Source organism: Argentina anserina, chromosome 7 (genome assembly GCF_933775445.1).
Source record: "Argentina anserina chromosome 7, drPotAnse1.1, whole genome shotgun sequence".
Classification (NCBI taxonomy): domain Eukaryota; kingdom Viridiplantae; phylum Streptophyta; class Magnoliopsida; order Rosales; family Rosaceae; genus Argentina; species Argentina anserina.
In genome coordinates, this window is record NC_065878.1 from 17,960,284 (window position 1) to 17,986,439 (window position 26,156).

At 39.2% G+C, this 26,156-nt stretch overlaps 7 protein-coding genes and 1 non-coding gene across 8 annotated transcripts in view; 4 read left to right on the forward strand and 4 right to left on the reverse strand.

The window, feature by feature from the left end:
- LOC126802603 (nuclear transcription factor Y subunit B-1-like) overlaps positions 1-26,156 on the reverse strand; it is a 148,274-nt gene that overhangs the window by 103,269 nt on the left and 18,849 nt on the right. The gene's annotated exons all lie outside the window — the stretch shown is intronic.
- Positions 834-3,873, reverse strand: LOC126802577 (pentatricopeptide repeat-containing protein At2g16880). The gene has a single exon (XM_050530220.1). It carries the CDS (start codon positions 3,871-3,873, stop codon positions 1,558-1,560), a length of 2,316 nt encoding a protein of 771 aa, XP_050386177.1. The 3' UTR covers positions 834-1,557.
- On the forward strand, positions 4,041-5,442 carry LOC126802602 (uncharacterized). Its single transcript, XM_050530246.1, has 3 exons — positions 4,041-4,189; positions 4,427-4,757; positions 4,839-5,442. The coding sequence occupies exons 1-3, from the start codon at positions 4,041-4,043 to the stop codon at positions 4,902-4,904; spliced, it is 546 nt and encodes a 181-aa protein (XP_050386203.1). The 3' UTR covers positions 4,905-5,442.
- LOC126802590 (protein GET4) lies at positions 5,882-9,881 on the reverse strand. Its single transcript, XM_050530234.1, has 12 exons — positions 9,790-9,881; positions 9,436-9,515; positions 9,237-9,315; positions 9,021-9,102; positions 8,668-8,821; positions 8,470-8,560; positions 8,036-8,119; positions 7,521-7,567; positions 6,890-7,018; positions 6,614-6,698; positions 6,324-6,410; positions 5,882-6,117 (listed from the first exon to the last, which is right to left on the reverse strand). The coding sequence occupies exons 1-12, from the start codon at positions 9,835-9,837 to the stop codon at positions 6,100-6,102; spliced, it is 984 nt and encodes a 327-aa protein (XP_050386191.1). The 5' UTR covers positions 9,838-9,881; the 3' UTR covers positions 5,882-6,099.
- On the forward strand, positions 10,069-11,712 carry LOC126802606 (uncharacterized). The gene is made up of 3 exons (XM_050530253.1): positions 10,069-10,149; positions 10,606-10,875; positions 11,314-11,712. Exons 2-3 carry the CDS (start codon positions 10,657-10,659, stop codon positions 11,425-11,427), a joined length of 333 nt encoding a protein of 110 aa, XP_050386210.1. The 5' UTR covers positions 10,069-10,149; positions 10,606-10,656; the 3' UTR covers positions 11,428-11,712.
- Positions 13,289-13,982, forward strand: LOC126802607 (low temperature-induced protein lt101.2). The gene is made up of 2 exons (XM_050530254.1): positions 13,289-13,434; positions 13,530-13,982. Exons 1-2 carry the CDS (start codon positions 13,354-13,356, stop codon positions 13,611-13,613), a joined length of 165 nt encoding a protein of 54 aa, XP_050386211.1. The 5' UTR covers positions 13,289-13,353; the 3' UTR covers positions 13,614-13,982.
- LOC126804187 (U11 spliceosomal RNA) lies at positions 19,063-19,189 on the forward strand. Its single transcript, XR_007673147.1, has one exon. It is a non-coding gene; the product is annotated as a U11 spliceosomal RNA (small nuclear RNA).
- On the reverse strand, positions 21,551-25,544 carry LOC126802575 (PWWP domain-containing protein 5-like). The gene is made up of 2 exons (XM_050530217.1): positions 22,411-25,544; positions 21,551-21,916 (listed from the first exon to the last, which is right to left on the reverse strand). The coding sequence occupies exon 1, from the start codon at positions 25,408-25,410 to the stop codon at positions 22,420-22,422; it is 2,991 nt and encodes a 996-aa protein (XP_050386174.1). The 5' UTR covers positions 25,411-25,544; the 3' UTR covers positions 21,551-21,916; positions 22,411-22,419.

The window sequence follows — 26,156 nt, forward strand, 5'->3', positions numbered from 1 at the left end:
TTTATTTGTGTTTCTACTACTGGGCTGGGTGGGCTGTTGGGCTTTCGAGTCAGATCATATGGATGCATGTGTGATGGTTTATTTGGGTGCCATCTGTTTAATTGGCTTCGGTTGAAAGACACAAATGTATAATCATATACAATCTCATTATCAGGTTTTCAATCAATATTATAATTAACGTGTTATTGGACTTCTAGACTATTTGCGCAAGCTACGCAATGCGTGGCCCCTACACTAGTTGTAAATCACAAGGGAACTCATCTTCAACGACAGTTTGACCAAGTAACTAGTAAGTAATCTCCTTCCTGATCTTCCCATTCCAAAATGATTGCACGAGTAAAGTGTGTTGTCATGGCATGATCCTCAGGTTCGCTATAATTCGTGGAATTGACATTATCTTCCCAAGTATTTGGTTGATGTATAATGGATGAGTATATATAAAGACCAACCGGCCGGCAGCCATAAACCTTGTGATCAGGTATGCATGCCTAATGGATGTTTCAAATATGAGTGTGTGTGAATGTGTTCCATTAATAATCAAACGTTTTAGATATATGATTTAGTGGGTGAGAGCTTTTAACATACCACAGAAGACCCCTTGCGTGCCATGCCTTGCCTCACCATCTTTTCGACATAAACTGTTGCGGGCAACAATTTCTTATATGAACCATGAAGCTCTATGATTGCTGTTATTTTCCATAAGAACTTCAGCTCTGACTTCTTTAACTAGAGTTCTCTAAAATATGGATCATCAGTGTTATGAGAGAATTTAACAGGAATACCTTAAAGACGTTGGTCCAAGAAACAAAGATTATCTCAAATGGGTCATTCCATTGCCTTCCCCTTGCTAGAAAGGACAGATGACAATGTCATTATAATACCATGAGATGGTAATACCATACAATCAGTTCTGTTTGCTTACAACTCTTTCCTTCATAATTTACAAGCAACTATACAGTAAAGGCGAAACCACAGCAGAAAAAACGTTGCTGAGATTCTCAGTAAATGAGGAGCTGCTGCTGTTTTCAAAGAATTGACCACCAACACATGAATTTGAACCAATGAAGCATGCAAAATCTGCACTCAATGCTGATACGCGTGTATGGACAGTCACTAACTTTCTGATTTATCCAAAGTAAGATGTAATGGTGTCTGACAGTTGAGAATCACTGATCAAAGTTCAACTATAGTATTGGACGCAAGCTTTAACCCTAGGAGGCCAGGACAATGCCCTCTTTGTTCCAGCAATCATTTGACTACCAACGAATTCCGGACAAACAGTATCGGGCTGTCAGTGCAGAGCATAGCAGCAAACCAATGCATTTGAATCAACAAAACCACTGAAATCTGTATATGACCTGAAGTTTATATATCGCCTGCCCCTCATTAAGTCACTAACAATTGCACATCTCCATTTACCCCAGGGAAGAAGTTGGAAGTCAGGAGCTGGAGTCATGCTTTAAACCCAGGAGGCAATGTCTATATTCCCTTTATTCCAGCCACCTTTTTACTATTTTCATTATCAAGGACATTGTGTAAGATAGCACCAAGTTATCACTACAACCTAACAACCTTTGATGTACGTCTTCGCCTTTTAATCAACCCTTCCATTACATGTATATAAACATCTTTAGTTAAAAGGATACCTTTCTGCTTCGACTCCCGCAAAATGTTGATGGCATCCTTGTATTTTCCCTGCGTACACAAATGACTGATCTGGTCTGAATAAGCTAGTGTGGTTGGATCAGATTCTACTGCAGATTCAAAGGTCACCCCATCTGGCCCCTTATCCACTTCCAAGGACCAATCATGTAAGTTCCCCATTTCAACCATTTTCGATATAAAAACCTCTGCTTCCTTAATATTATCAGTATCAGTTAGTGCATTGAAAATGGCTCTGTATGTATGCTGGTCAGTAGCTAATTTCTTTTCTTTCATGTCGGCAAAAAGACCAAAGACATCATCAAACCTCCTTTCTTTGCAAAGGCCAGATATCAATATGTTGTATGTAACCGTATCAACGTCCTTTCCTCTAGAAATCCAGGTATTAAAAAGCTTAACAGCTTTTTCTAACATACCCTGATTGCACAGTCCAGAAAGAAGAATATTACATGTAAAGACATCTGGTGTGAATGATTTCTCCACCATATTGTTGTGAAGCTGAAATGCTTTCTCAACCAGACCCTCACGACAATATCCATGAATTATCATGTTGTATGTAGGTTCATCAGGGATTAGACCTGTTGTTACAAGCTCATTCAACTTGTCAACTGCTTGTTCGGATTTCCCAAACTGGCATAGCCCTCCAATTATAGATTTGTAAGTGACAATGCTAGGAAGGACCTGTTTCTCCTTCATCTCTTCCCAAAGCTCCAAACCCTTGCCTGGATTTTCATTCTTAAAGCATCCCATAATCAGAGTTCCATAGGTCACCTCATCAAGTATATAACCCCTCTCAACCGAACTACGAAACAATGCAAATGCCTTGTCTAGCTTCTTCTGATTACAAAATGCGTGAAGAATGGTATTGAGTGTATAAGTGTCCATATTCAAACCTTCCCTACCCATCTCATCCATCATCGTAAATGCTTCTTTCATTTTCCCTGCTTTGCAATACCCACTAATCAGAGTATTGTAAGTGACACGAGAAGGAGCAAAGCCATCTTCCTTCATCTTCCTGATCGTATCACTCGCTTCATCCATCTTCCCTTCCTTACAACACCACTTCACCATTATATTATGCGTAACTTCATTTGCTCTCACTCCCCTTTCACGCATCTCCTCAAGCAACTCCAACGCCTTGGACTCATCACCCCTTTCAAAACACCCATCAACCAACGTATTATACGTGACAACATCCGGCACCAGCTTCAACTTCTCCATCTCATCCCTCACCCCCATCGCCTCTTCAACCCTCCCCGCTCCACACAACCCACTAACCAACATATTACACGTCCAAACATCCGGCAACAAATGACTCCCCCTCATCAACTCCACCACCTGCGCCGCCTCCTTCAACATTCCCAACTTACAATACCCATAAACCAGAATATTATAAGTATTCCTATTCGGCACCACCCCTCTCGACTTCATCTCCACCAACAACTCCCTCGCCTCGCTCAACCTCCCCTTCTTACACAACCAATCCAACACCGTATTAAAGCTCACAATATCAGCTACGCATCCGAAATCACTCATCCTAGTCAGCAAATCGACGGCATTACAATACTTATTCTCCAAGCAATGACCATATATCAGAACATTGAAAGTACTAGTATTCACACTAATCCCTAATCGAATCGCATCACTAACAATATCAACACACATTGCTACAGAATGAGAGGTGTTACATTTCACGAGAGCGCCGATGAGAGTATTGCAGGTGAGGACGTTGGGCCGGTACCGGAGCTTCTTCATTTTGGTGAAGAGCTGGGCGGCGAGGTGGGGCTTCCCGACGTGGACGTAGGCGCCGATGGAGGTGTCGAGGAGGGCCTTGGAGTGGCGGGGGACGGCGTCGTCGGGGCGGAGGAGGAGGCGGTGGAGGCGGTTTTGGGAGTCGGAGGAGATGAATTGGATTAATAGGGTTTTGGCGTCGGAGAATTTGTTGTGGGAGAAGAGAGAGGGGAGGAGGGTGAGGAGGGGGCGAGGGGTTTGGTGGAAGAGGGGGAGGTGGGCCCGGGCCCAGTGGAAGAAGCTGAGGAGGGTGGCGGGGTGGGAGGCTAGGGTTTTGGAGCGGAGGAGAGAGAGGAGGAGGGGCTCGGTGAGGTGGGGGAGGTAGGGTTTGAGGGAGTGGAGGAGGTGTGGGGGTTTGGTGGAGGTTAGGACGGCGGTGATGGTTTCGAGGAGGTCTGGAGGTTTTGGGAGGTTGGTCATGGCAGAAATGAAGGGTCTGGGAGTTTCAGAGGTTGAAGAAGAAAGGGTTTAGGTTTTAATGAAACGCTGCGTTTTAATTGGGACGACGTCGTTTTGGTTATCCTATAAAAAGATATAGGCACTAGGTTGAGAGCGAGTGGATTTTGTATTTGTGGAGGAAGGTAGAGATGGAGGAGGTGAGGAGTGTGAAGGTGAAGGTGGTTGAAGCGACGCCGGAGACGTTTGGGGAGTATGGTCAGGTTGTGGAGGCCTCGCCCGATGGTGATGAGTTTGGTCCTAAGGATGCTCAGCTGGACCTTAGCCGTGGAGTTCCCAGGTAACATAGAACAAAAAGAATAGTTAAAATGAGGAATTTGGTAACTGAATTTTGGTTTATGGATTAGAATCATTAGATTGAGTTTGTGAAAATTGGGTTTTGATCAATTTGGTGACTTGATCAAGAGTATTGATTGACATGGAGCATGGTGAATGTAATGGAGTTCAGTGTGACAATATAACATGTTAGATTATAGGGACGATAGTTTGAAGTTTTCTGTTTTTTTTTTTTGTATAGGTTTTATATAATGCACCTTGAAGATCGGCCGCTGAAGTTAACCAACATTACTCACCACGCAAGCGTCACGCAGTGTCTTGGGGCCATTGGCGGCCATGATTGGTATCTCGGAATTGCTAAGCCTTCTATTGTGGAAGAGAAGGGGGTCAATGTGGTGAAGTCTGGTTGTGCTTCTGGTCATTACTATGTGCCTCCTTCTGTCGAGGATGTTCGCGTTTTCAAGATCACAGGTAGCAAATTTGTGAAGCTTAATAAGGGGACATGGCACGCAGGGCCTTTGTTCAGGGCGGAGAGTATGGACTTCTACAATCTGGAGCTCAGCAATACCAATGTGAGTTTGTGCTTTTCGTTCACTTCTTTAAGGCAAATCTGAATTTAGAATGCATTTTGATACGACCAGTTCTCATTGCAGGTGGTTGATCACACATTACATGACTTCGTGAAGCAAAATGGTGTAGAGTTTGTAATAGACGAGTAGCTGTAATTTTATGGTTCTTGTTCAACTTGTGAACTTGTTTCAGAGTAAATACTTGCTAGCAATGTTCTAAAACTCGGTCAACTCGGCCGAGTACTCGGCGAGTACTCGGTACTCGGCTAGTTACTGAGGCGATTTTGACCTACTCAGTGCTTCTACTCGGCGGGAAGAAAATCGGCCGAGTACTCGGTCCAACTCGGTCCAACTCGGCCAACTCGGGTCCAACTCGGTCAGAAAAAAAAAACAAGATTTTAGGGTTGTTTCGGATCTTCATAGTGAAAGGGTTAGAGAGGAATCGGGAGTGGATAGTGGCTTAGAGCCTAGGAGAGTTCCTAGAATCCAAGAAATTAGGGAACTTGATGAGGATGATTTTATATCTGATGATGAAGAGGAAAAAGATGACTTGAGTTTTGATTTTGAGTCGGATTCGGAGGGAGTACAAGATAGATATGGAGAAGAAGAATTTGAGGCATAGTTACATATGCTTGGGATTGTTTGCAAGAATTGAATTTGGTTTGCTTTTATTACTTATGTTATTGTAATGGACTAATGGTTGTTTTTATTTTTTTGACATTATTATCTCTTAAATATTGTAATATTTTATGGACTATTTTTATTATTTTGGACATTATATATTAGATTATATGTTTTAAAAATAAATAAAAATCCAGAAATTAGAGTCCGAGTACTCCCCGAGTACTCCTCTACTCGCTACTCACCAGCCGGCCGACCGACTACCGAGTAGCGAGTTTTAGAACCTTGCTTGCTAGTTACCCGCAAGTACTAAAAATATTGTGTAATCACTTTAAGTGAGTCTGAATTACCTAGTTGAGCAGAGCAAGGTCTGTGTAGACTTCTGATACTCGAACCCGCGTGAATATCAGTTCATGAGTTCATCCTCTTACGTAAGCTAGGATTTAGGAGTTCATAGGAATTCGTAACCTATAAAGACAGAAATGGAAGACATAATAGTGAAATGGTACAGTTTAGAAGGTATTTCATATAAATTCTTATGAAACGGTACATACAAAACTGAATGACTATTGAAGACAATAATGTTACAGCATCACAAACACTTCATGAATTCTATGAAACAATTGTTCTACAGAGTTGAGCACATATAATTACTCCAAACATGCGATAACAGTATCTTGGTGGATCTGCCAAGGTTGCAAGAGCTTGAACTTCCATAACATAACTAATCACCTCCCATCATCTGCAAAGTGATCAATAGATTCACAAACCAATGAGAATGCTGCTAATCATATTATGAACAATCTTCTGGATGAGTAAAACTACATTTTGTCTTAAACATTAAAAATTTCCTAAGCTGTCCTACAAAATTACAATTGATCAACAATCATGCACCCGATTTCAAGTAAAGGTTATTAGGTAAAATGACTGCGGGGAATGCATAAGCACCTTAAAGATCTCCCCAAACATTCCCATTCCTTGTAGCGGATTTTTGCGCCTTACTCCATAAAACTTCTCTGCAATTTCATCTAGCAACTGAACCATAACTTTTTGGTTAGATTGGTTAGAATATCCTAATTGAACAGACCAAAGGGGCTAAAGGCCATTAGGCAATATATGGCATTGAAAAACTATAGGCTTTATCTAAGAATAAAAGAGTGAACACAACCCAGTGAGTAACACAATTCATATCAAAAGTGAAGAGATACCACATGTTCTAACACAGCACAATTACACACCTCGTGAAATGTAGGCTCTCTGTCTATGGTTGATTTAAAATTCGATCTCAACATATTAAAAAGTGGAAAAGCATCTCTCAGCATCCTGCATCCAGAACAATATTCAGAGCAAGTCAATCTACCATCCTCATGCCATAGAGAACAATGATACATGTTCCTGGTATTATTTCATAAACTCATAGTATATTTATATAGGAAGCCTAAGGAAAATAAATGATCTACAAAGAGGGGAAAGGCTTCAACTGATTTAAAGGTAAAAGGGAAAAGAGAACATACGTTTCCAAAAGAAAAATAATGAACTGCATCAAGTCGGATTTAGGAAATTCAAGCTGCTTGGCTTCTACTTGTTTTTTAATCTCATCCATGAGAACATTGGCATCTCTCAGGTTACCTAAAGCCACAAACCTATAAAAACAAGAAAGATATATTAGCATTCCAATGAGGATAAGCTGGCAAAAGCAATATATTTGATCAATATCAAAACAATACAATAGGACATGAGAAATTAGCAGCTAATTCATCAAGAATCTCCTCAATGTTGAGTATGAAAAGATTCCTTTCTCCAACAAGGATTTGAGGGGTATCTGTTTGAGAGACCAAGATGGAAAAGGCCAAAACCATCGAAATTTTACAGAGGAACTTCACATTCTTAGTGTGATAAAAGAATAGCTAAAGGTCAATTGGGTCAGGGAGAAATTAAATCCCAAAACGGCATCTACTGAAACTGACTTAGATTTGAAGAAGGGCACTTCTCATTTTGTAAGGTTAAAGTCGCGGCTGAAAATAGTTGAAACTTTCATAACCATGAAATGAGGATATAGCATAATTTTTTTCACTCAAGTAAATCAAAGATGTCGATGGGAACACTAAATACATCATACAAGTGCGTTAGTTATAGATATCTTACATTAAAACTCCCCTTGCAATGGCCACATCATCTTCCCCTGGATAGCACTGCATGGTCACAAGGTATGAACAGCTTATAATCCATAAAAAAAAAAGGTACCAAAAAGAAAGACTGCACCAGACAGGATTAAGTTCAACAGACCGATAACTAAGGCTTGCTACAGTACATATATCTAATGTTGATTGTTGGACTATTCATACAGAAATGCCCACTTTAGAAGAAATTCCAGATTTCGACTTTCCCACATGTGATTCCACATTACAGAATATAATAAAATCATAAATAATATTTATTTCAGTAATAAAATAACAAAAGCATTCCAATTTTTCAAATTATAATTTTAAGTGATCCCTTAAGATTTATAAACAGAGAACTTATGATAATGAGAGAAAAGATTGTCACTTTATATTTAGAAGATTACATCCCATGATGCTAATTATGCTGTACTCAGCTTCTAGCATATCTCTTTCCTAAAAATTTGTGATATATAAAGGTAATAGGGAAAAAAGACTAACCTTGCCCATAAAATGTACTAAAGTAGAAGCAAATTCTTGAGGGTTGTTTCCTCTGACAAAATGTTGTGCGACTCTAACCATGTCCTGCAAAGCAGTTGAGCAGAATATTGGTGCTCATCGTGCAATCACAAAGGGAGCCAAGAGTACGTAAAGCAATAAAATGTGATCTTTTGTTTCCATCTTCCAAGTTTAAGGACATTAATACACAGGAATTGAAGAATAGTTTATACAGGAGGCAACATTCTTGATCAAGAAATAAAACGACATATATTTCCAAGTAAAAAATTACTAGGCATGAAAATGGTACTCAAGATGTATGCACTGACAATGTTGAGATACTACACACGCACATACAAGAAAGAAAAATCTTCCTAAGTAAATGCATAGATATATCACTGCTGTAACTTGTAGTTATGTACTCAGCTGCTACCTACCGCCTCAGGAGATTCAAAGTACATATAGTTAGCTAGCATAACATGTATTTCTGGAGCCCCAGCCCTAGGGGCACCAAACTCCGCAGACCACCTGACATAAGAGAAGAACATCTTAACTCCACATAGAGAGAACAAATTGATATTAACGTTTACATTTTACACAAATCAGGAACAAGAAAACGGTGACAAACGCCTCACTTGATAGCCGCTTTAAGGAATGATGAGCATCCTTCAACACATGTTTTTGCTGTCCCAAGTGTTTCAGAAAGTCGTTGAATGTCATCATCTAAATCCCCTAGCTGCTGTGGCACCGGTATCTTGGGAAACTGCTTATAAATTTTCCTGACACGAACTAACAGAATAAGTTTGTCATAATTTGGCAAAACATTTGAATAAGCTAGCTTTTCAATCTATCAGATTAATACATCCATACAAATAATGCCTACTAGAAGAAATAAGTGAGCAACGAAGCGAAATTAAAAGCATTGGATATCACTACAAAACTTAAGATAATCCATCAACCATTCTATTAACATAAGGTAACAACTGACCGAGGGTTTCATCGTCATAACGGAATCTCCCTTTCACAAGTGTTTCCACAAACAAAGAAGCTAACTCAGCCCCACATGTAACCTGAATTTGCATTCACACATACAACATCAATAACCAGATGTTTGCTGAATTAACTGCCGTATAGCAGGCATAAAATTTAGCCAGCATACAGCTATAACTAACTGATCCTATAAGTACAATCACGAGAGCATAACCTGCCCATGTTTCAGCTGAATGCATGCACCCGACTCAAGGATATCCAAAGCCTCAGAAAACCTCTGTGCCGCGATATATCTGCAACAGAAACAAGCACATACTATCAACGCGCACGCTTATTACCATAACCTCTAAGCATGAAAAACAAAATGTACTTCCCAGCAGTCGAAAATTCAGTCCAGTATGCATAACACTCACCTCGCACTAATTGATTTGTAGAGCTGCTGAGCTCCATAGTAGTTTCCTCCCTCCACAACTTTCTCGAATTTCTCAATTTGCTGCATAACATAAATCCACGCTGCATTATTTTCTTCCTAGTTTTCGTACAACAACAAGAAATAGCTCTAATTCAAAAACAAAACACTAATCCTGATCATCACCTCCAACGCAGTCACGAATCGTAATCTAAGAACACACTTGTTATGCTAAATCAATACGTTTCTAATAATCGGAGAATCAAAACCGAGAGTACAGCTAAATAAAGATTTAATCTTCTTCATGGAAACTCTGACTAAATCGAGTATGGAGAATTCGAATTGAGATTTGGATTACCTCTTGAGCTGGAGGAAGTGTGCCGCGTTTGGCTCTCTCCTTCGACATGATCTCTCGTTTTTTTTCTGGGTTTTGCGGAGCTCAAATTGAGAGAGAGAGAGAGAGAGAGAGAGAGAGAGAGAGAGAGATTATAGTAGTAGCAGAGCTCGTAGTAAATAAAAGAGTTTTAAACTTTTTTATAACGAATTTTAGTGGGACCTGGTGATTTCGGGCGGGTCGGGGTTTTACTCAATGTGGGTATTTAACTGTTTTCTTTGGAGAAGAAAAAATAGTAATAGCCAAAAACACACACAAGGGTCAAATTGCCGCCACCGGAGTTGTATCGGAGCTTCGAATCGTCTCCGGCTGCTTCTTAGAGAGGTGAATTGGTCTCTGTGTTACGATTGTTGAGGTTCTGCTTTTGTGGGTTTTATTGGTTTTGGGATGGCACGCCACGTGTTTGTGAAAATGTCTGAGTGAAAATGATGGGGGTTGAAGGGTGAGTGTTGATGATAGTTGGTCATGATTTCATTGTGCAACTGTTGGATTGTATACTCTAATCAAGTTTCAATATTGTTTCATTTGCATCCAGAATCCTTCTTTTACTACCAAGCTCTTAAATTTCATATACTACCTGTATGAATATCTTGGTTTATGTAACTGTTCTGTTGTGTTTGCACTTGTATAGATTTGAGAAATGGTTATATAGAATTTGAAATTTTCGTATTGCACTTGCTCAAAGTTTAGTCTGTTTAGTCTGTTTTTACCATGGAGTTTGGAAAATTGGTCTATGAGTGAGCTGATTCGTGATGAGAAATTACTTGGTTTATGATGCAGGGTGGGGAGATTATAAAAAGGTTTGTATAATCTAGAGGGGTTTTGTTGGAAATGAGTGCCGAAGCTTTGCAAGTTGCTAAGGCGTACCGCCACCTTCTCAAAGCTGTGAAGAACCACGTCGCAAAAGAAGACGCCAAGCGGCATTTCAGAGATTATGTGACTGAAGAGTTTAGGAACAACGGAAAACTGTCGGATCTGTCTTCTATCCAGCAGAAGATTAAGCTAGCCCGTGATTACACTTTTCTTCTCAACAGTGTGCATCACCACAAAGTATTCCTTTGAGGCTTTGATTCATTATGATAGAATAGACTGATGTTTCTTTATATTGGTTTGGCTGCTTGCTTGCTCCCTAATAGCTGTTTTCTTTTCAAGAAATCAAATTTATATATTTCATATCAGTATTCTGTATACTCAAAACACAGGAATATGTTCTCGGTTTACAGCAAGTGACATGGAGAAGTTAACTCCTCTAATGACATGAAACAATAGTGAAATATAATTGAATGAAAATCAAAACAGTTTACATTTGTGATGGTACATAAGTTTTCTCAGTAATCTTTTCCATGCTAAGTAACAGCGTTTGTCAACTGTGTGACTACTTCCTAGTATCTAGTAGTTTCCTTTCCTTTGAATTTTTCTATCTAAGAGGTGATACTAGAACTTTCTGATCTATCTTAAAAGGCCTCTGATTTCTGTAAATGTGTGCAGGACCTATTGTTCTCATACAACATAGCCGTGGACAGATCAGATGAAATGAAAAGAGTACTTGGAAAGTCGGCTGCAAGTGTTGGTCTCCAACTTCCAGAAGTTTACCAGCCTTGATTCTATTTCAGCAAAATATATGCCTCCACCCAACTATCACCTATGTAAGCTGGGAATGAAGCGCTATTCAAGAACTAGTGTTGTTTGCTGCCAACAACTGCGCGCAAGGAACAATCTTTTTGAGTGCGTATCTATCCTTGCAAAATAAATTCTTTTTTAGCAATTGAATTGATAGTCTATAGTCTGTACTCCGTAATACTTTTCTAAGTGGTGAAGCTTTTTCAATTTAAAATCTGTGTCCAATAATATGCTCTATAAAATCTGTGTTTTACGGCAAGATTTCCTTTATTCTTTTTGTTGTTTCTTTTTGCTGCAGTAAAGATATTCAATCTAATCAATGAAAATCTATAAGCTTTTCTGATGTTAAAAACAAGGCCGACTTCGCAGCTTAAACAAGCAAATGGGAAGGCACCCTTCTTTTTTTTGGTCAATGGAAGGCACCCTTATACTTGTAATCTTGGTGTATTTAGTAATCATGCAATCTAAAAGCTAAGATAACATCTTACCAACAAAAATAATGAAACTTCGGGCACATATATAATCCCTGTGCAGCAGAAGCTTTAACTTTGCAGTAAATAGGCATTGCTCCCCCAACGCTAAATCGAACTCCAGTAATAGTTATGTACATAACATTACCCTAAACAAAACTCCAGTAATAGCTATGTACACAATTACCCTAAGGCCTCTGTCAATCCCCGACGGGACGTAGCTGAGAATGAGGGACAGCTATGTCAGCAATACACCACACTTCATCGATTGTTTGGTTGAAAACAATATCAGGAGTCTCAGGAGCCACAGGAACTGCAGGCCTGCTTTGTTTACAGCAGACATATCAAGAAGTTCCTTATCGATACAGTGAAACTAGCTTTCTCTTTTGCAATATCCAGGCAACAGGAATTTATACTTGTTTGGATTCGCCAGGAGATAGGATGTTCTTCCAACCGTCCCATAAACCAAACAAGTATAAACAAGTATAGGAATTTATACGCATCATCATCATCGACCAAAATGCTCAAAGGGAAAAACAACAGATTCCCGCGGCAGATTCAGTTCTCTCGAGATGTCTCACCTTTAGTAAGCAGTTAAAAGCTGAATCCTTTTCGATCTGTGAAAGGGAGACAAGTGAGACATGTTTAATTTGAAACTCTTTTTGTTAGGGTTTCTTAATAATGAAACTACATAGATAATGAATCCGAAAGAGAATTAAAGTAGGATAACAGAGGTGTGATCAAGGACTGATGCATCATGAGAAAAGAATCAGAAAATTTTGATATTCAGATTTCAGAGTTTGTTTTTTTCTAAAGTGGAAATTAAAAGAAAAACTGTAAGAAGAAAAAAAGGATTGTATTTCCTATCTTGATATGTCCGAATTGCCGGAATATCATTCCAAAAACATGCATGCATGAATGTTTCTTTCAATGATTTGAGAAATATGAATCACAATGAGTTACGGTAGTTCATATTTCCAATTCTATTAACGTTTTGTAACACTAGAGATGATCGAATTGGTAAAAATCTATGTGTGGAGCTTGAAAGATTGAAATTACCAACATTTTTACTCTCTAAGTAAAAGTCTAGTTGAAATTTCGAGTGGATTTGATTGAAGTGGTTGGCCCTGAAGGAAGAAACGTTATAATCGTGCTAAGGCTTGAATCTGTTAGGTTTGAAGGGTAGGTACCCATAAGGGTAGGGTAAATCCAGAGAATCCATGAAACCCCAATTGCATGATTTGGATCTCACACGTGTTATTGGTGTCAATCTCTCACCCACGTGGCACCCAGGATTCTACAGACACCTATGCTAAACATTTTGGATTTTCACTTTTCTATATATATATTATCCAGTGGAACTAGAACTAATTAACTCAGCTCCCATATCTGGATCTTCTTGAAGCGTAAACATCCTCAACCGACAGAAGCTGTGATCATGGGTTCAGAAACTTTCCTAGAAGTGATCTTGGCTATAATTCTTCCACCAGTCGGGGTATTCCTTCGTTACGGCTGTGCAGTAAGTCTTCTTTTAGTTACCCTATTCCAAAATCCCATTTAATTAGTTTGGTTAAAAGTTTCATTGATATGTTATTGGATTGTGGGAAAATGCAGGTAGAGTTCTTGATATGTTTGTTGCTGACAATATTGGGATATATACCAGGGATCATATATGCAATATATGTACTAGTGGGATAGCTTGTGATGAGGTTTTGAAGGAATAATGGCAACCGCATTGTTGATTTCTCCACTTTGATGATTCTCACTATTATGATCTGTAATCTGGGATCTTAGCTCAATTTTCGTTGTAAATGTTCTATTTGTTTTTTTTTTTATGTTTTCTGTTAGAATTCTTGTGGCATGCAGAGACTGATCGAATGTGTGTTAATTAAGGATAATTTGTTTGGAAAGTATGGTGTATTTTGTGAGCTGCTTGTTTAGATTGGCATCTGGAGAGACTACAATGTGTAGTTGTTCTTACTTCTAAGTTGCTTTAAATTAGGACCATTGTGCGTGAAACATATTGGAAGTGATGTAATTCCTGATTACTGTGAGAGGATTAATGTTGTGACCTGATAACTTGAGGGGCTGATTTGATTGTCAATGGCATTATCAGATCATTCCATGCTTGAAATAAGATTGAACTCATTTGACGCGATAGTGATCAGAGTACCAAATTAGCGAAATAAGAGTTTAAAATAGATGGAAGGCCTACTTGTGATTGATAGGTACAGGTTAGAACATCTGCAATTATCATACAAATAGAAGAAAAGGTGCACATGTATGTTTTTCTTTGATCTGCGATACATCTAGTGGAACAGATGATTGAAATGTTAAGAAGAAATATTGATGGATCGAAATGCTAGAAGGAAATATTGATGGAAATGTTGGGAGGAAGTATTGGTGGGAAGAAATGTTAGGAAGGAAATATTGGTAGGAACTAGGAAAAATGTCACGGAGGAAATATTGGTTTGTATGAGGTATCAAGTATCAACGGTGGTATCACTTGTATGCCTCTTCCTATGTTAACCCACTGTGATATTGATTTGACTTCTATACTGGTAGTTCCAACTCCTACCATCCAAAAAAAAATTAAGACCAGTTTTATAGTATTATATTAGTAATATAACTCTTCCTATTTCTGTCTGAGCAGTCATGCTTCAGGCTACCAGAGGTTTAAACTAGATCGTCATGCATTTTGAGTTGCTATATTATCTGAAAATGACACTATATTAGTAATATTACCATTACGGCTTTAGCAATTACCCAGGAGTTGAATTATTGTTAGCAACTTGGCACTCAAGTTTGTTGCATACCATATTTCAGCTATGAGATTGTGTCTGTTGACCTGATTATCCTAGATGAGTATGATAGCAAACTCATAAGTGCTTATTTCTTATCAAACTGGTGAATTTTTAAGCCAAATGTTGTAGTTCCATACTAAAGAACTTTGTTAGGACATCTCCAACAGTGTTAGACATTTCAATAGCTAAAAATGACTAAAGCCAACATTTAGCTACATTCATATTGGGTTGTACTCCAGCAGTGATAGTTATTTTGAAGTTAATTTAAATTTCAACACATAATATAGTTTAGTTAGAGTTATTTTATCTCTCTTTCTTAGCTATATTTAGCTAGAGTTTTCAGCTAAAGTTAAATCTAACTTATAAATAGTTAGTCTAATGGAGATAAAAGTTATCATAAATTTTGTCTAAAAGCTAAATTTTTTCATAACAGCTAGTCTCTTGGAGATGCCCTTATGCAGCAAAACTCGGTCACTAGAAATGTGATTGTTCTACTTATCAGAAATGCAGAGATTCTTTGCTGCCATTGTTTTCACGGCCGCTTGTTAGAAAATGTTTTCTTCACTTAATCAAAAATGAAAAGGAGATTGCTGCCATTGTGCCCAGTCATAGTTGAACCAAACACCAGGTTCCTAGTAGCGGTGGGAAGTAAGCTGGTGACATGGAATCTTACGAAGTTTTTAAGCTCACGGATGGAGCTTAGCAAGGTATTGTTTGTGTGAAATATCATTATCTTGGCTTCCATTCAAGGAAGACCAAATTTTAGAAAACAGAACACAACTGAACATTTGACACTTGGTTTACAGAAAGGTTTCAAGCCAAAAGAGTACTGCAATTCTCAGAATATTGCTGGTGACTAATTAGGCACTGAAGGTATTCTTGCCTGCTTTGATCTCCATCACAACATCACAGCCAAGATCAATAATACCAACTTGTTTAGTTATACCTTCAATTTGGTTTTGGAAGTCATATGCATTTTCCCTGTCACTATTGCCTTGACCAATGCAGTTGTTTTCTCCAGGACAATGCGTGTTGGGGTCTTCATTCTCTTTGGTGCATTCCTTGTTCTCTCTCTTGAATGCCTTCTGCACATTCTTTTTCCCATCAACATCTCTCAGAGGATTAAGCTTCCCATATCGATTTTCACCTGCATCTTGAGACACTTTGCTTGGCACAACAGATTGGAACTGCCCTCGCACCAAAGCCACCTCCTGTCAATGAAAGGAATGTACATTGATTACTTTCTACATCATATTCCAACCCAATCTAATGAAAATTATCATTCAGCACAAGGACAGAGTGTTATGAACTCACCTTGTCGAAAAATCCATTCTTTGGTGATGGCACTCGAAGATTTGAGGGCTTCATACGTTGATTTGGAAGACTTGTTTCCTGATTTTCATGTTCAACACCATGTACCTTATCCGATGCCTGAGATCCATCACTCCCAAAAGGACTCTTCATGCTGACAGATCTCTGACTCATAGATGATGATGATGATGATGACGATTCTGAGGACCAGCCATCAAGAGTAGCAGCAGATGATGCGAAAAGGGTGGACTTGGGTGTGAACATTTCACAAGAATCATGACTGGAACTTTCGAGTTCATCTTTGTTTGTCTTTGTGACTCTTGAAGGTTTGCTGATGGTTAAGCCATTGGCAGCAAAATCATCAAGCAAGTAATCAACTTTTCTTCTTAAATTCAATGGAGATTCACTAATGGTTTCTTTGGCAGCTAGAGAATCTGATGAATACGATTTTGGGAATGGTATAGAACAATGAGTGGCGATACCAGATGAAGCCCTCAAGCTACGGTTCTCTGAATGATTCGAACATTTTCCTGCAATTGGAGCATATTTCTTAAGTTGCAGATGCATATTATCATTTTAGAAATAAAATGAGACCAGCTGTTCTTACCAGCTCCAGCCTTTGCAGTTCCCCTCTTGACACAGTTTACGCCCAAAGAAGACCCCTTGGTTGCAGCTGTTGCAGAGGGATTCAAGCCGCTAAATATCCTTGGTTGTTTAAGAGATGCTGTTGGTATTAACTTTCCACTTCCGGCAACAAGCTTCAAAATTTCAGTACTTCGTCAGTCAACCCAATTTCCAATATTCCTATAGAGGACATGCACTACTATTAGTAGAACAGTAGTTATTCCTATTGATTTTAGGAATACCTGTCTTTTTGAGGAAACAAAACCCTTGTTTGATATCCATTCTGGCCGATCATTTAGATTTTGCCTTTGAGAATCTGAGGCTTTCTTCTGAATACGAAAACATAAATTTTTACTCATGAAAGCCGCCACCAGAAATATACTAGATAATGACAGTATAATCACAAGAACTTACTCTCACCTGAGATGAAGCATCAGTTTTCTTCGAGGCTGAAGAGTAAAAGCTAAAGAAGGTTATGCTAACAGAAAGCACACAGCAGTGACAACATACGTCATATGGAAATGACAAGGTTACAAGAAAGATGCTATACTAGTATACTTACAGTGGACATTTTGCAAGCATCTTCCTCTTCTCAATTTTAGACTAGCTGGCTTCTGCCTAGATGACCTTGTGTGCTCAAAAAGATCAAACTCTAGGCTTGCCAAAGAACTGTCACTGTCTATTGTAGTCTTACACTCCGTGGACTTGTCAACTTCTTTAATCGCAGAAAGCTGATGGGACTCGGATTTCTTGAATCCTTTGTTTACCATAGACAATTCCTCAGGATCTAAAACCCCTGCGTACAAGTACCAAACCAGAAATATATATAGTTTCTAACTATGGATGACAGTTTATAGTATAACAATTACATCACAATTAACTCATGCCTGGACTTGTGTAGAAGGCATTATCCCAGGCTAAGCTCTTTCGATAACTATAGCTCTCAGATTTTCTGGTTCTTTCAGGTTCCAAAGACTCCGAGGGCAATAGTATCTCTTCCTCATTCCCAAGTAGGTTAACTGCATTGCCTGTAGCTCCAGAACTTGTCGTCTGAAGCAGCTCTTCAGGTTCCAACACTCCTGAAAATTAATGTGGATTTTGGCTGTGAGACGCTTTATGTTAAATGAATTTGATGAGTCTCTTCAAAGATCGAGTACCTGCACTTGTGAAGAAGGCACTGTCCCAAGCCAAACTCTTTCGGATATTAAACGCTGATTTGGTTTCTGAACGTTGGACGTCTTGTGGACTCACAGGGTCGAGTAGTATAAACTCATCAAGCTTCTGTCTGTCATCTGAGTTGGTTTGAAGCAGAATTTTGATTTAGCAATATTAAACACTTTGTAGACACATTAGCTTGAGTGCCTCTCAATATTACAAACTCATTCGGCATCATTTACTAAATTCATGTTCGTTCTCTTGTGACTTGTGAGCAGTATTTTGTACACAAATTGAAGCATGATCCTCAGAGTAAGTAAATTAACAACAAGACCTTGGACTTATACTAACAAATGTAACACAATACCTAAAAACCGTTTGCTGGGAAAATTTAAGAAATCCAACGAATGAAGAAAGAAATGAACTTGAAAATCCCAGAGAGAGAGAGAGGACCTGGAAAGCCTCGTTCTTGAAAGGACATGGCCAATGGTGTCATGGTGTCCAGAGCTTCAGCTTTCTTCAAGTCAAGATTACTAGTTTCTGTCTTCTTGAAAGAGAGTGAGACAGGGTGAGTTGCAGAGGGAAAACTCAAAATAAGAGGATAAAAGTTGTGGTTTTCGCAAGAGTGATTATCCCGAATCTGAAACGTCTGATCTAGTAATTATGAGAAAATGGAGACAGAAAATCTGTTTCTAATTATTGGCCTTAATCAAAATAATTTTTAAAAAATCATGATTTTCAAGTTTTGAAAATACAGTAAGTTCTTTTGGAAAATTTTACTGTCGTAAACTTATAACATATAATGTTTTTCTTAAGGGTCAAGCTTTACTAATTTATCGAATGTAAGAGATGAAGAGGCCTGGCTGAAGAAAGGCAAGAAAAAAGTATTGGAACTGAATTATCATTTCCTATTACCCTTGATTAAATGAAAAACCAGCTCTTTGTACAACCTAAAATAAGCAAAAAGTTTTGAAAATTTGGAGGTCTACCTTCCAACGACTCCTATATGTAGATTCCTAAGAGCACATCTCCAACAATTTCTCTGTAAATTTCTAATATCTTCACCCCGACATTCAATTTTTTTTTTGTATAAATATTCTGCCTCACTTTCGATTTTTTTGTTCATATAAATAATATTCTCACCCCACAAATCCCACATACACAAAATCTTAAATCCGCGTGAAAAAGGAAATTAGTGCGTAATAGTGTATTTTGTGTACATTACAACGTATTTTGTATACATTTACCACGAAAAAAAGGGTCGGTTGGCTAAATATGCCATGCTCACCCTTGATTGGTGAGCACCGTATGGACATCAAGACATGTAGCCGACATAATTTGTGGAACTCCTTACGGTTGGCTCGCTTGGCCGACTCTCCTTAAAAAAACAAAAAACAAAAAAAATGGCGTCCCGCATTGCACTGAATCTTGTTTTATGAGTTATTACACTTCTACCCGTAATTTATCGCACGAGTTTATTGTGTAAAGATGAAAAAAATATACTTTATTTGTAACATTCTATTTTTTAAAAACTTATCCGTTTTGATTTTTTTAACACAATCTTTTTGTGTAATTGTATTTAATAAAAATGATATTTTGGGTAAAACATAATTTGGTGATTTTTTAAGGGTGTCCGCTTTATAGTAGTAGGAATATTCTCATCCTCATAGGATTCATGTTCATCTTGTGGATCCAAAGTTTGTGCTATATCTAGAATCTGCATCAAATGTGATGGTTTGCTTCTCATCATCATCTAAACCTTCATCTGGGCAGTTCGTGCTCTCCTCTTGGCAGTCCAAAACTACTGTAGATCGCAAAATCTGTTCGATTTGAGCATATCGTTCTGAATCCCTTCGATTTCTTGCTCATTTTCTTGGGTCCATCCTTCTTCGATTTTGTTCACTATAACTAGATGTAGATCGGTCTTTATTGAAATCAACAATCTCTATAATTATTGGGGAAATTCTGTCCTACGCAGCTGCATAGGATGCAGCTGTGTAATCCACCATACACACTTCCACACACAGCACGTGTATTTTATGAAAGCCCTCTATCAACCATTCAATTATGTATGTATAGCATACACTGCTGTAGAACAGCTGAACCCTAATTATTGACAGGTTTTATTTTTGACACGGGTGGGTAAGATAATCCGCCTGAATCACTTAAAAATACCACACTCTGTTAAATCTAATCCTAGCCCTTCAGTATCAGATACCCAAATCCAACGACTAACGTTAAATATCCGCAGATTTTAATTGGAATTGACGTCCGCAACTGAGAAATCCTACTTATAGTAAACTATATAACTAAATGATGAATAAATTAATTTAGGCAGCTCATCAGTGTATGAAGACATGCGAGATAGAAATCATGACCGGAATAAGCAGGCTACCACCTGCTATCCCATAAACTCCGCATCAGAGTTCACTTTCAATCCTTAAAAACCTGCACATCGTGCCGTCTGTAAATCCGTATCAATCCGAAAGAGCTAATAATCAAATTGTCATCTTGTGAGAAATTAATTAACATAGGATTATAGAAGCTACTACAGTCGATCATTGGAGGAACTTACTAGCTAGCTTAACGACTTCTACTCAATGGAAGGCATACAACTTCTAATCTCATGTTGAAGTTGCAATGGAAGAATAGGGTGGATATTCTCTACATCAACTTCTTTGTTTTCTTTAAGTACTAGCTAGTTCTACCGCCTCCATGATCTTCGATTTCTTATCCAAAGGGATGCCTTTATTAACCATGCTTCTACCTCCCGGTCTTTCTTTTCCTTCTTCTTTTCAATCCTCACTTTCCATCTATGCGTCTCTAATCTAGCATTTCTTAAAATCAACCATACAAATTGCAACTTTGAGTATAACCAATCGTCTATATAGGGATGAGATGCCGAGCAATCAAATTGTACTAAGGTCAAGTCCTTCAGTTGGTGTCTAAAATTTTGATGGTGCTTCACAAGAGAGAGATTTCTCATGTTACATGACAGGGAAACTCCATCAGCTGAACCAGGGAAACTCTCCTTTTATCGATGCTTGAATCAAATTGCCCATGTCACGACAGGCTTGCTCTTTCAGTCTTTTGACAAGTCAATTACTGAAATCACCAAGAGAAGCTCTAAAAAGACTCCTCAGTTAGCTCACTACCCCGGTAAACTTCATCATTTTACTCCCCTAGAAGGGCGTTCATGGGTTGCCTTGATAAGTCATCATCTGGTTGGTAGTTACATACCGAAGTCTCTTCAAAACATTCGGTGCTTTTCGACTAAACACTTGCAAAAAGATTAGGGAAGAAACCAATCAAACCCTTAAAAATGTCAAATTTAGAGATGAAGGAATGTCTGTTCAGCTGTCCCAATAAGCCTGATGTATTGCAACAAGTCTGCCTAGTACCATTCACTTAACAGGCATATATCATCCTCAAATATGACCTAAACTGCACTGTTTGAGAGCATTGATAACAACACAATGCAAGTAAACACATCAATTTGCAGAGGTACCAAACTTGAAACAATTACCCAATATCGTGGCATAATCACATTGTCAACCCTAGACACCAGGATGAGAATTCACATTTCATCATGGCATCCCTAACAACCAAAAGGTAGAGGCAGTAGTGCTGAAAACCAGAAAGTGATCTTGCAGCTTTGCTGCAGATTTAGAGACAACAGTGACAAATAGAAATGGACGAATTTTATCCGTGTTTTGCATCTTCCAAAATCCCTAGTCCCAGGAAATTACGAGTTTATGACATTTCAACAGCATCCTACGGAAACATAAAATCTACTACTGGGGAGGACGAATTGAGACTCTTAGGCAGCCTGCTTATCACGGAGGCAAATCGTTAAGCCATCAAGGGTGGGAAAGCTATCTCTACTATACATTGGTCTAAGGGCATAAAATTACAGAGCAAAGTGATAAGCAGGCAACTTGGCGAAAAACAGAACCTCCTTCAGCACAAGATCACATCTTACCATACCAGATGCATAAACAGTCTGGTACCTCCTTCAGATCAATCAGATGTCCTATGGGCAGTCGCATGTGTCTCACGGCCTCTTTAACAGTCCTGTATCTGTCTTTTCCTTCAGCATTCGCTCTCCTAACCATAAAATGTGAAAAAGCTCTGATTTACAAAACCGGTAATCGACAACAGTCAACAGAGCATAAGGTGTAAAATAGAGGATTATATCAGATGATTGCCAAAATGCAAGGGACTATTTCTTGAAACCATAAAGAACCTTATACCCATATGTATAATCAAAGTCATACTAAGATCAGACAACAATTACCAAACACAAAATTTATGAACAAAATGCAAATGCAATGGCAAAAGGCCAACACTCCCAATAACATTCTAGAGTTTGAATCGTAAAGAGTCCATAGGGATGTTAGTGTGAGAATCCTTTGTTAATATCTTTTCCCCCTAACCCCTTTAATGGTGAATGTAATTCCTCTATATGTTTGGGATTCTTTTATAACCTTCAAGTGACAACAACACAAATAGTGAAAACAACAAAACTAGTGGACATTTATTTATAGCAAAGAAAATTTGAGAGCTGGGATGAGAATGTAGTTCAGGAGTAGGAAAAATACCTTCTAGCTTCAAACCAGATTAACTTCGAATGTGGAGAGGTCTAATTGCATCTCATCATGGGTTGAAAGATCAAGCTGCATGTGGTCATGGGCGGACAGGTCAAGCTGCATCTGGTCATGGGTGGAAAGGTCTAGCTGCATCTGGTCATGGGTGGAGAGATCAAGATGCATCTCATGATCATGGGAGGGAAAAACAAGTTGTACCTCCTGATCGGGGGCTGCAGCACTAGTAGATGCACCAAATGTGATAGACGGCGTGTAGTTGAGCTGAGAGGGAGTATAGTTGAGCTGGTAACTTACAGTAATCTGCCCAAAGATGTTGAATTTCCCAGCACTATTGCAAGCAACTTCTGCATCAGAACATCTCTTAAAAACCACTCTAGCACGGCTGCTCTCCCTATCAACTTCTGTTTCATATTCCTTCAGAGGTCCAAAGCGCTTGAACATTTTATTCAAGTTTGTTTCTGAAGGAATAGAGCTCACCTCAGAGAAGCTCATTACAAGTTCTGCTGGGGCATTCTCATCCACATAGCCAACAGGTTTCTCTGGAGGCAAATCTTGACTCCCTTGAGAAAACTTCTTCCTCGTGTATGGCCTGCGACCCACTTGAGGGGGCTTTACTGGTTGCTCAAGGACAACAGGTTGATACTTTGGTCTTCTTTTCTGTGGTGCTTGCTCTTCTCCACCATTTTGGACTACCATGTCTGTCCAATAAGTGTCATTCATATCATCAAATTCAAAAGTCTGAGGTAACCCTGGCACAGAACTTGACTTTCTCCTTTTACCACCGACTTTGTCTACAACTGAGAGCACCATTTCAGATTTCTGGCCAACAACAATAGAATTCCTAAAATCAGAGAAGAAATTGACTATAGTACTCAAGGAGTTGTATTCCTTCAAGGGTTCTTCTGCTGCCAACCGCAGTTGTGACAGCAATTCATCTAGGGATGAGTACTTTGTTGTATTATTCACTCCTCTAAGAGTATCATCGGAACTCTGGGACAGAACATCGGATCCCTGTACAGGAGGTCTGTCAGTGCTGGACTTTACTATAGTAGACCCTGACAGTTGGCTTGCAGCTCTCTGGATACATTCACCAATCTTGAATGATGGTTTTGGTACAGGTGTTGTGTTCGAAACTGCTGAACGGAAAACAGCTTTCCTCCCATCTTGTGTGGCCAACTCAGCAGCCTGATACTCAGCACCATTCCGTCTCTTGCCAGATGATGGTGAAGCCTTCACATCCAACCAATCATTATCTTCTAGCAAACCTGTTTCGCCACCCATTAATTCTGACAGGCTTCTTTCTTTCATTTTAGCATAGGCTCCTTCTCTTAAGTTATGTTTACGTTTATGAGAAGAGCTAGACTTGAGTTCCTCAACCTCTGGGCCAGTCTTCTTATCATCCTTCCCAATAGAAATCGCTTGCTCAGTAATTTCACCAGGACAAGATTTGTCCCCAGAGTGTGAATTATCTGTTTTACTCTCCAACAGTTCTCCAAAAAATTGGAACTCAGACAAACTACAATAACCCTTTAAACGAAAAAATGACATCAAATGAGCCTTGGCAATGACTAGTTCTAATTTGTTGCTGCCACCAGATGGAAACCGTGCTAAAGCTTTTACATATTTAAGTAGCTTGTCAGATTCAAATGAGCTTGCACTGGCAGATTCATCCACTCCTTCCACTTTACTCGATTCACGGCATATCCCAGCATTTTCAACAATCTGGAATCTAATCTTTTCATAAACATTTTTTGGTATGCATGAGCATGATAGACCCAATTCTACACGCCTTGTAACTTCTTCCAGGACACAATTGACAGCTTTGTGGAATGATTCTGAAGTGCACTGCTTCTCTGCCTCGGAGAAATATGATTGAAAAGGCTTTAAACTAGATACTTCATTCCAAGCAAATGTTCGGTCCCCAAAATATGCTACCAGAAAACAGTCCTTCTTATGATGTTTCATTGCCTTCTCAGATGCAGCCATAAAATCAAATATCTGTCCAGGCCACCATGGATGGCTCTTTACTTTACCCCAAACTAAATCTGAGACAGAAAATGTACCTTCACTTTTTTGTGGCAGCTCATATCTAAGTTGAGGCACTAATTCATAGCTTTCAGGCTGCATAGCTTCTTGAATAAAATCTCTTTCCACTTCCATGTCTTGCCTTTCTCCATATAAACTATCCATATCAGCTTCAGTTACCTCAACCTCATGTGCAACATTGGCCTTGGACTGAGTAACATCAGCGGTCATGGTACTATTTAAATTCTTTTCAAACTTCAAATCCTGATCCTTCCCATTGGAGTTCATGCATGCCTTCTCAATTGTTGAGTTCTGACCATTTTTCTCACCCTGATCAGTATCATTAACTTGGTTGTCCTCCAAATCTTGCCCTCCATTTGATTCAAGCTGGGCCATATCATGGACCCTGCTCCTGTTTACGAAATGTTTGACTGTCAAGTGCTGATGACTTCTAAAATTCGAAAAACCCTCTTGATCTACACGCCCAGGAAGTAGGTTAACTGGCAGAGATGAAGTACTTGACCCAACCTGAGCAATATCATGAAAAATGTTCTCTACACTCTCTTCTGGTTTCAACTGATCTCTTTCAGTATTTAAGAGATCCTCTCCATCTGGCAGCAATGAGGAAACTGTATGTGCATGTATATTGTTGTGAGTATGGATGTTTCCACCCCGTGACTCAATCTTAACCTGCCGTAATTCTACTGATTGACTTTCATGAATCTTCTCAATTTCTACTCCCCCAACTTCAGAAGTCACAGTATCTCTTTTTTCCATGCCTAAAACAGCACCACCACCAGCAGACCCTTGCCTTTGTCCATTCAAGGGTCTGGGACTCAAACCTTCTCCACTTACACCCGAAGCTTTTTCCACAACTCGAGTCTGTACACAAGACTTCTCCACTGTTCTCAAAGAACTTGCAGCTATACCACCATCAGCCACCTTCTTTACTTTTCTCCCACCATCCATAATCCCTCGCCCGAAAACTTCCTCCAAAAGTCCTCCGATCAATTTCCTCTCCCTTTCAGCTTTCTCCACATTACCTACCTCCACTTCTCCACCAGCTGCCCCTGCTCCCTTCAAACTCTCCTCCACTGCAACCACCACCGGCTCTGCCTTCCCACCCGAACCCATCTCAACCGCCTCGCCACGGCCCACTTCCTTACCTTCCCCATCTCCTCCTCCACTAGTACAAACTCCACCCACATACACATTAGACCCGAAAACCTCCACCATTAGATCATCCCCATTACAAGGCCCACCTTCCTCCCCAACTTCACCAGCTACAGCTTTGCTCTCATCCATCGAAACACTATCTGGGTATATTTCAAATTCATCAAAAAACACTCCTTTAAACTCACAACTAACGAAAAATTGAAACTTGTGATAAACCCTAAATCACATAAACTGAACAAAATCGAAGTACCAAATTGAACAAAATTACCAAACAGGGCAGAGCATAGCATACATGAATTGAAGTAAAATTGAATTGGGGATAGTGATTAAAGTGTTTACCTCTACGATTTTGTCCAGAATTTTGAAGCTTCGTTCGAGGTTTGGGGGTGTTTAGATAGAGAAAGAGAAAGAGGGTAAAACTCAAATTTGAGAGAGAGAGAGAGAGAGAGACTGTTGGTGTTTCGGGGTGTACTGTTTTTTTGGAGATCTAAAAAAAAAATTCAAATGCACCACAGCGAAATGCACTTTCTTCTTCTTCT

Excerpts from the sequence above, each read along its gene's own strand:
- LOC126802577 (XM_050530220.1), bottom strand. The coding sequence starts at position 3,873 with ATGACCAACCTCCCAAAACCTCCAGACCTCCTCGAAACCATCACCGCC.
- LOC126802602 (XM_050530246.1), top strand. The coding sequence starts at position 4,041 with ATGGAGGAGGTGAGGAGTGTGAAGGTGAAGGTGGTTGAAGCGACGCCG. Across the intron at positions 4,190-4,426 it reads CTTAGCCGTGGAGTTCCCAG|GTTTTATATAATGCACCTTG; the intron begins GTAACATAGAAC and ends TTTTTTGTATAG. Across the intron at positions 4,758-4,838 it reads TGGAGCTCAGCAATACCAAT|GTGGTTGATCACACATTACA; the intron begins GTGAGTTTGTGC and ends TTCTCATTGCAG.
- LOC126802590 (XM_050530234.1), bottom strand. The coding sequence starts at position 9,837 with ATGTCGAAGGAGAGAGCCAAACGCGGCACACTTCCTCCAGCTCAAGAG. Across the intron at positions 9,316-9,435 it reads TACAAATCAATTAGTGCGAG|ATATATCGCGGCACAGAGGT; the intron begins GTGAGTGTTATG and ends TTTCTGTTGCAG. Across the intron at positions 7,019-7,520 it reads ATTGCAAGGGGAGTTTTAAT|GTTTGTGGCTTTAGGTAACC; the intron begins GTAAGATATCTA and ends TTGTTTTTATAG.
- LOC126802606 (XM_050530253.1), top strand. The coding sequence starts at position 10,657 with ATGAGTGCCGAAGCTTTGCAAGTTGCTAAGGCGTACCGCCACCTTCTC. Across the intron at positions 10,876-11,313 it reads ACAGTGTGCATCACCACAAA|GACCTATTGTTCTCATACAA; the intron begins GTATTCCTTTGA and ends AAATGTGTGCAG.
- LOC126802607 (XM_050530254.1), top strand. The coding sequence starts at position 13,354 with ATGGGTTCAGAAACTTTCCTAGAAGTGATCTTGGCTATAATTCTTCCA. Across the intron at positions 13,435-13,529 it reads TCCTTCGTTACGGCTGTGCA|GTAGAGTTCTTGATATGTTT; the intron begins GTAAGTCTTCTT and ends GGGAAAATGCAG.
- LOC126802575 (XM_050530217.1), bottom strand. The coding sequence starts at position 25,410 with ATGGATGGTGGGAGAAAAGTAAAGAAGGTGGCTGATGGTGGTATAGCT.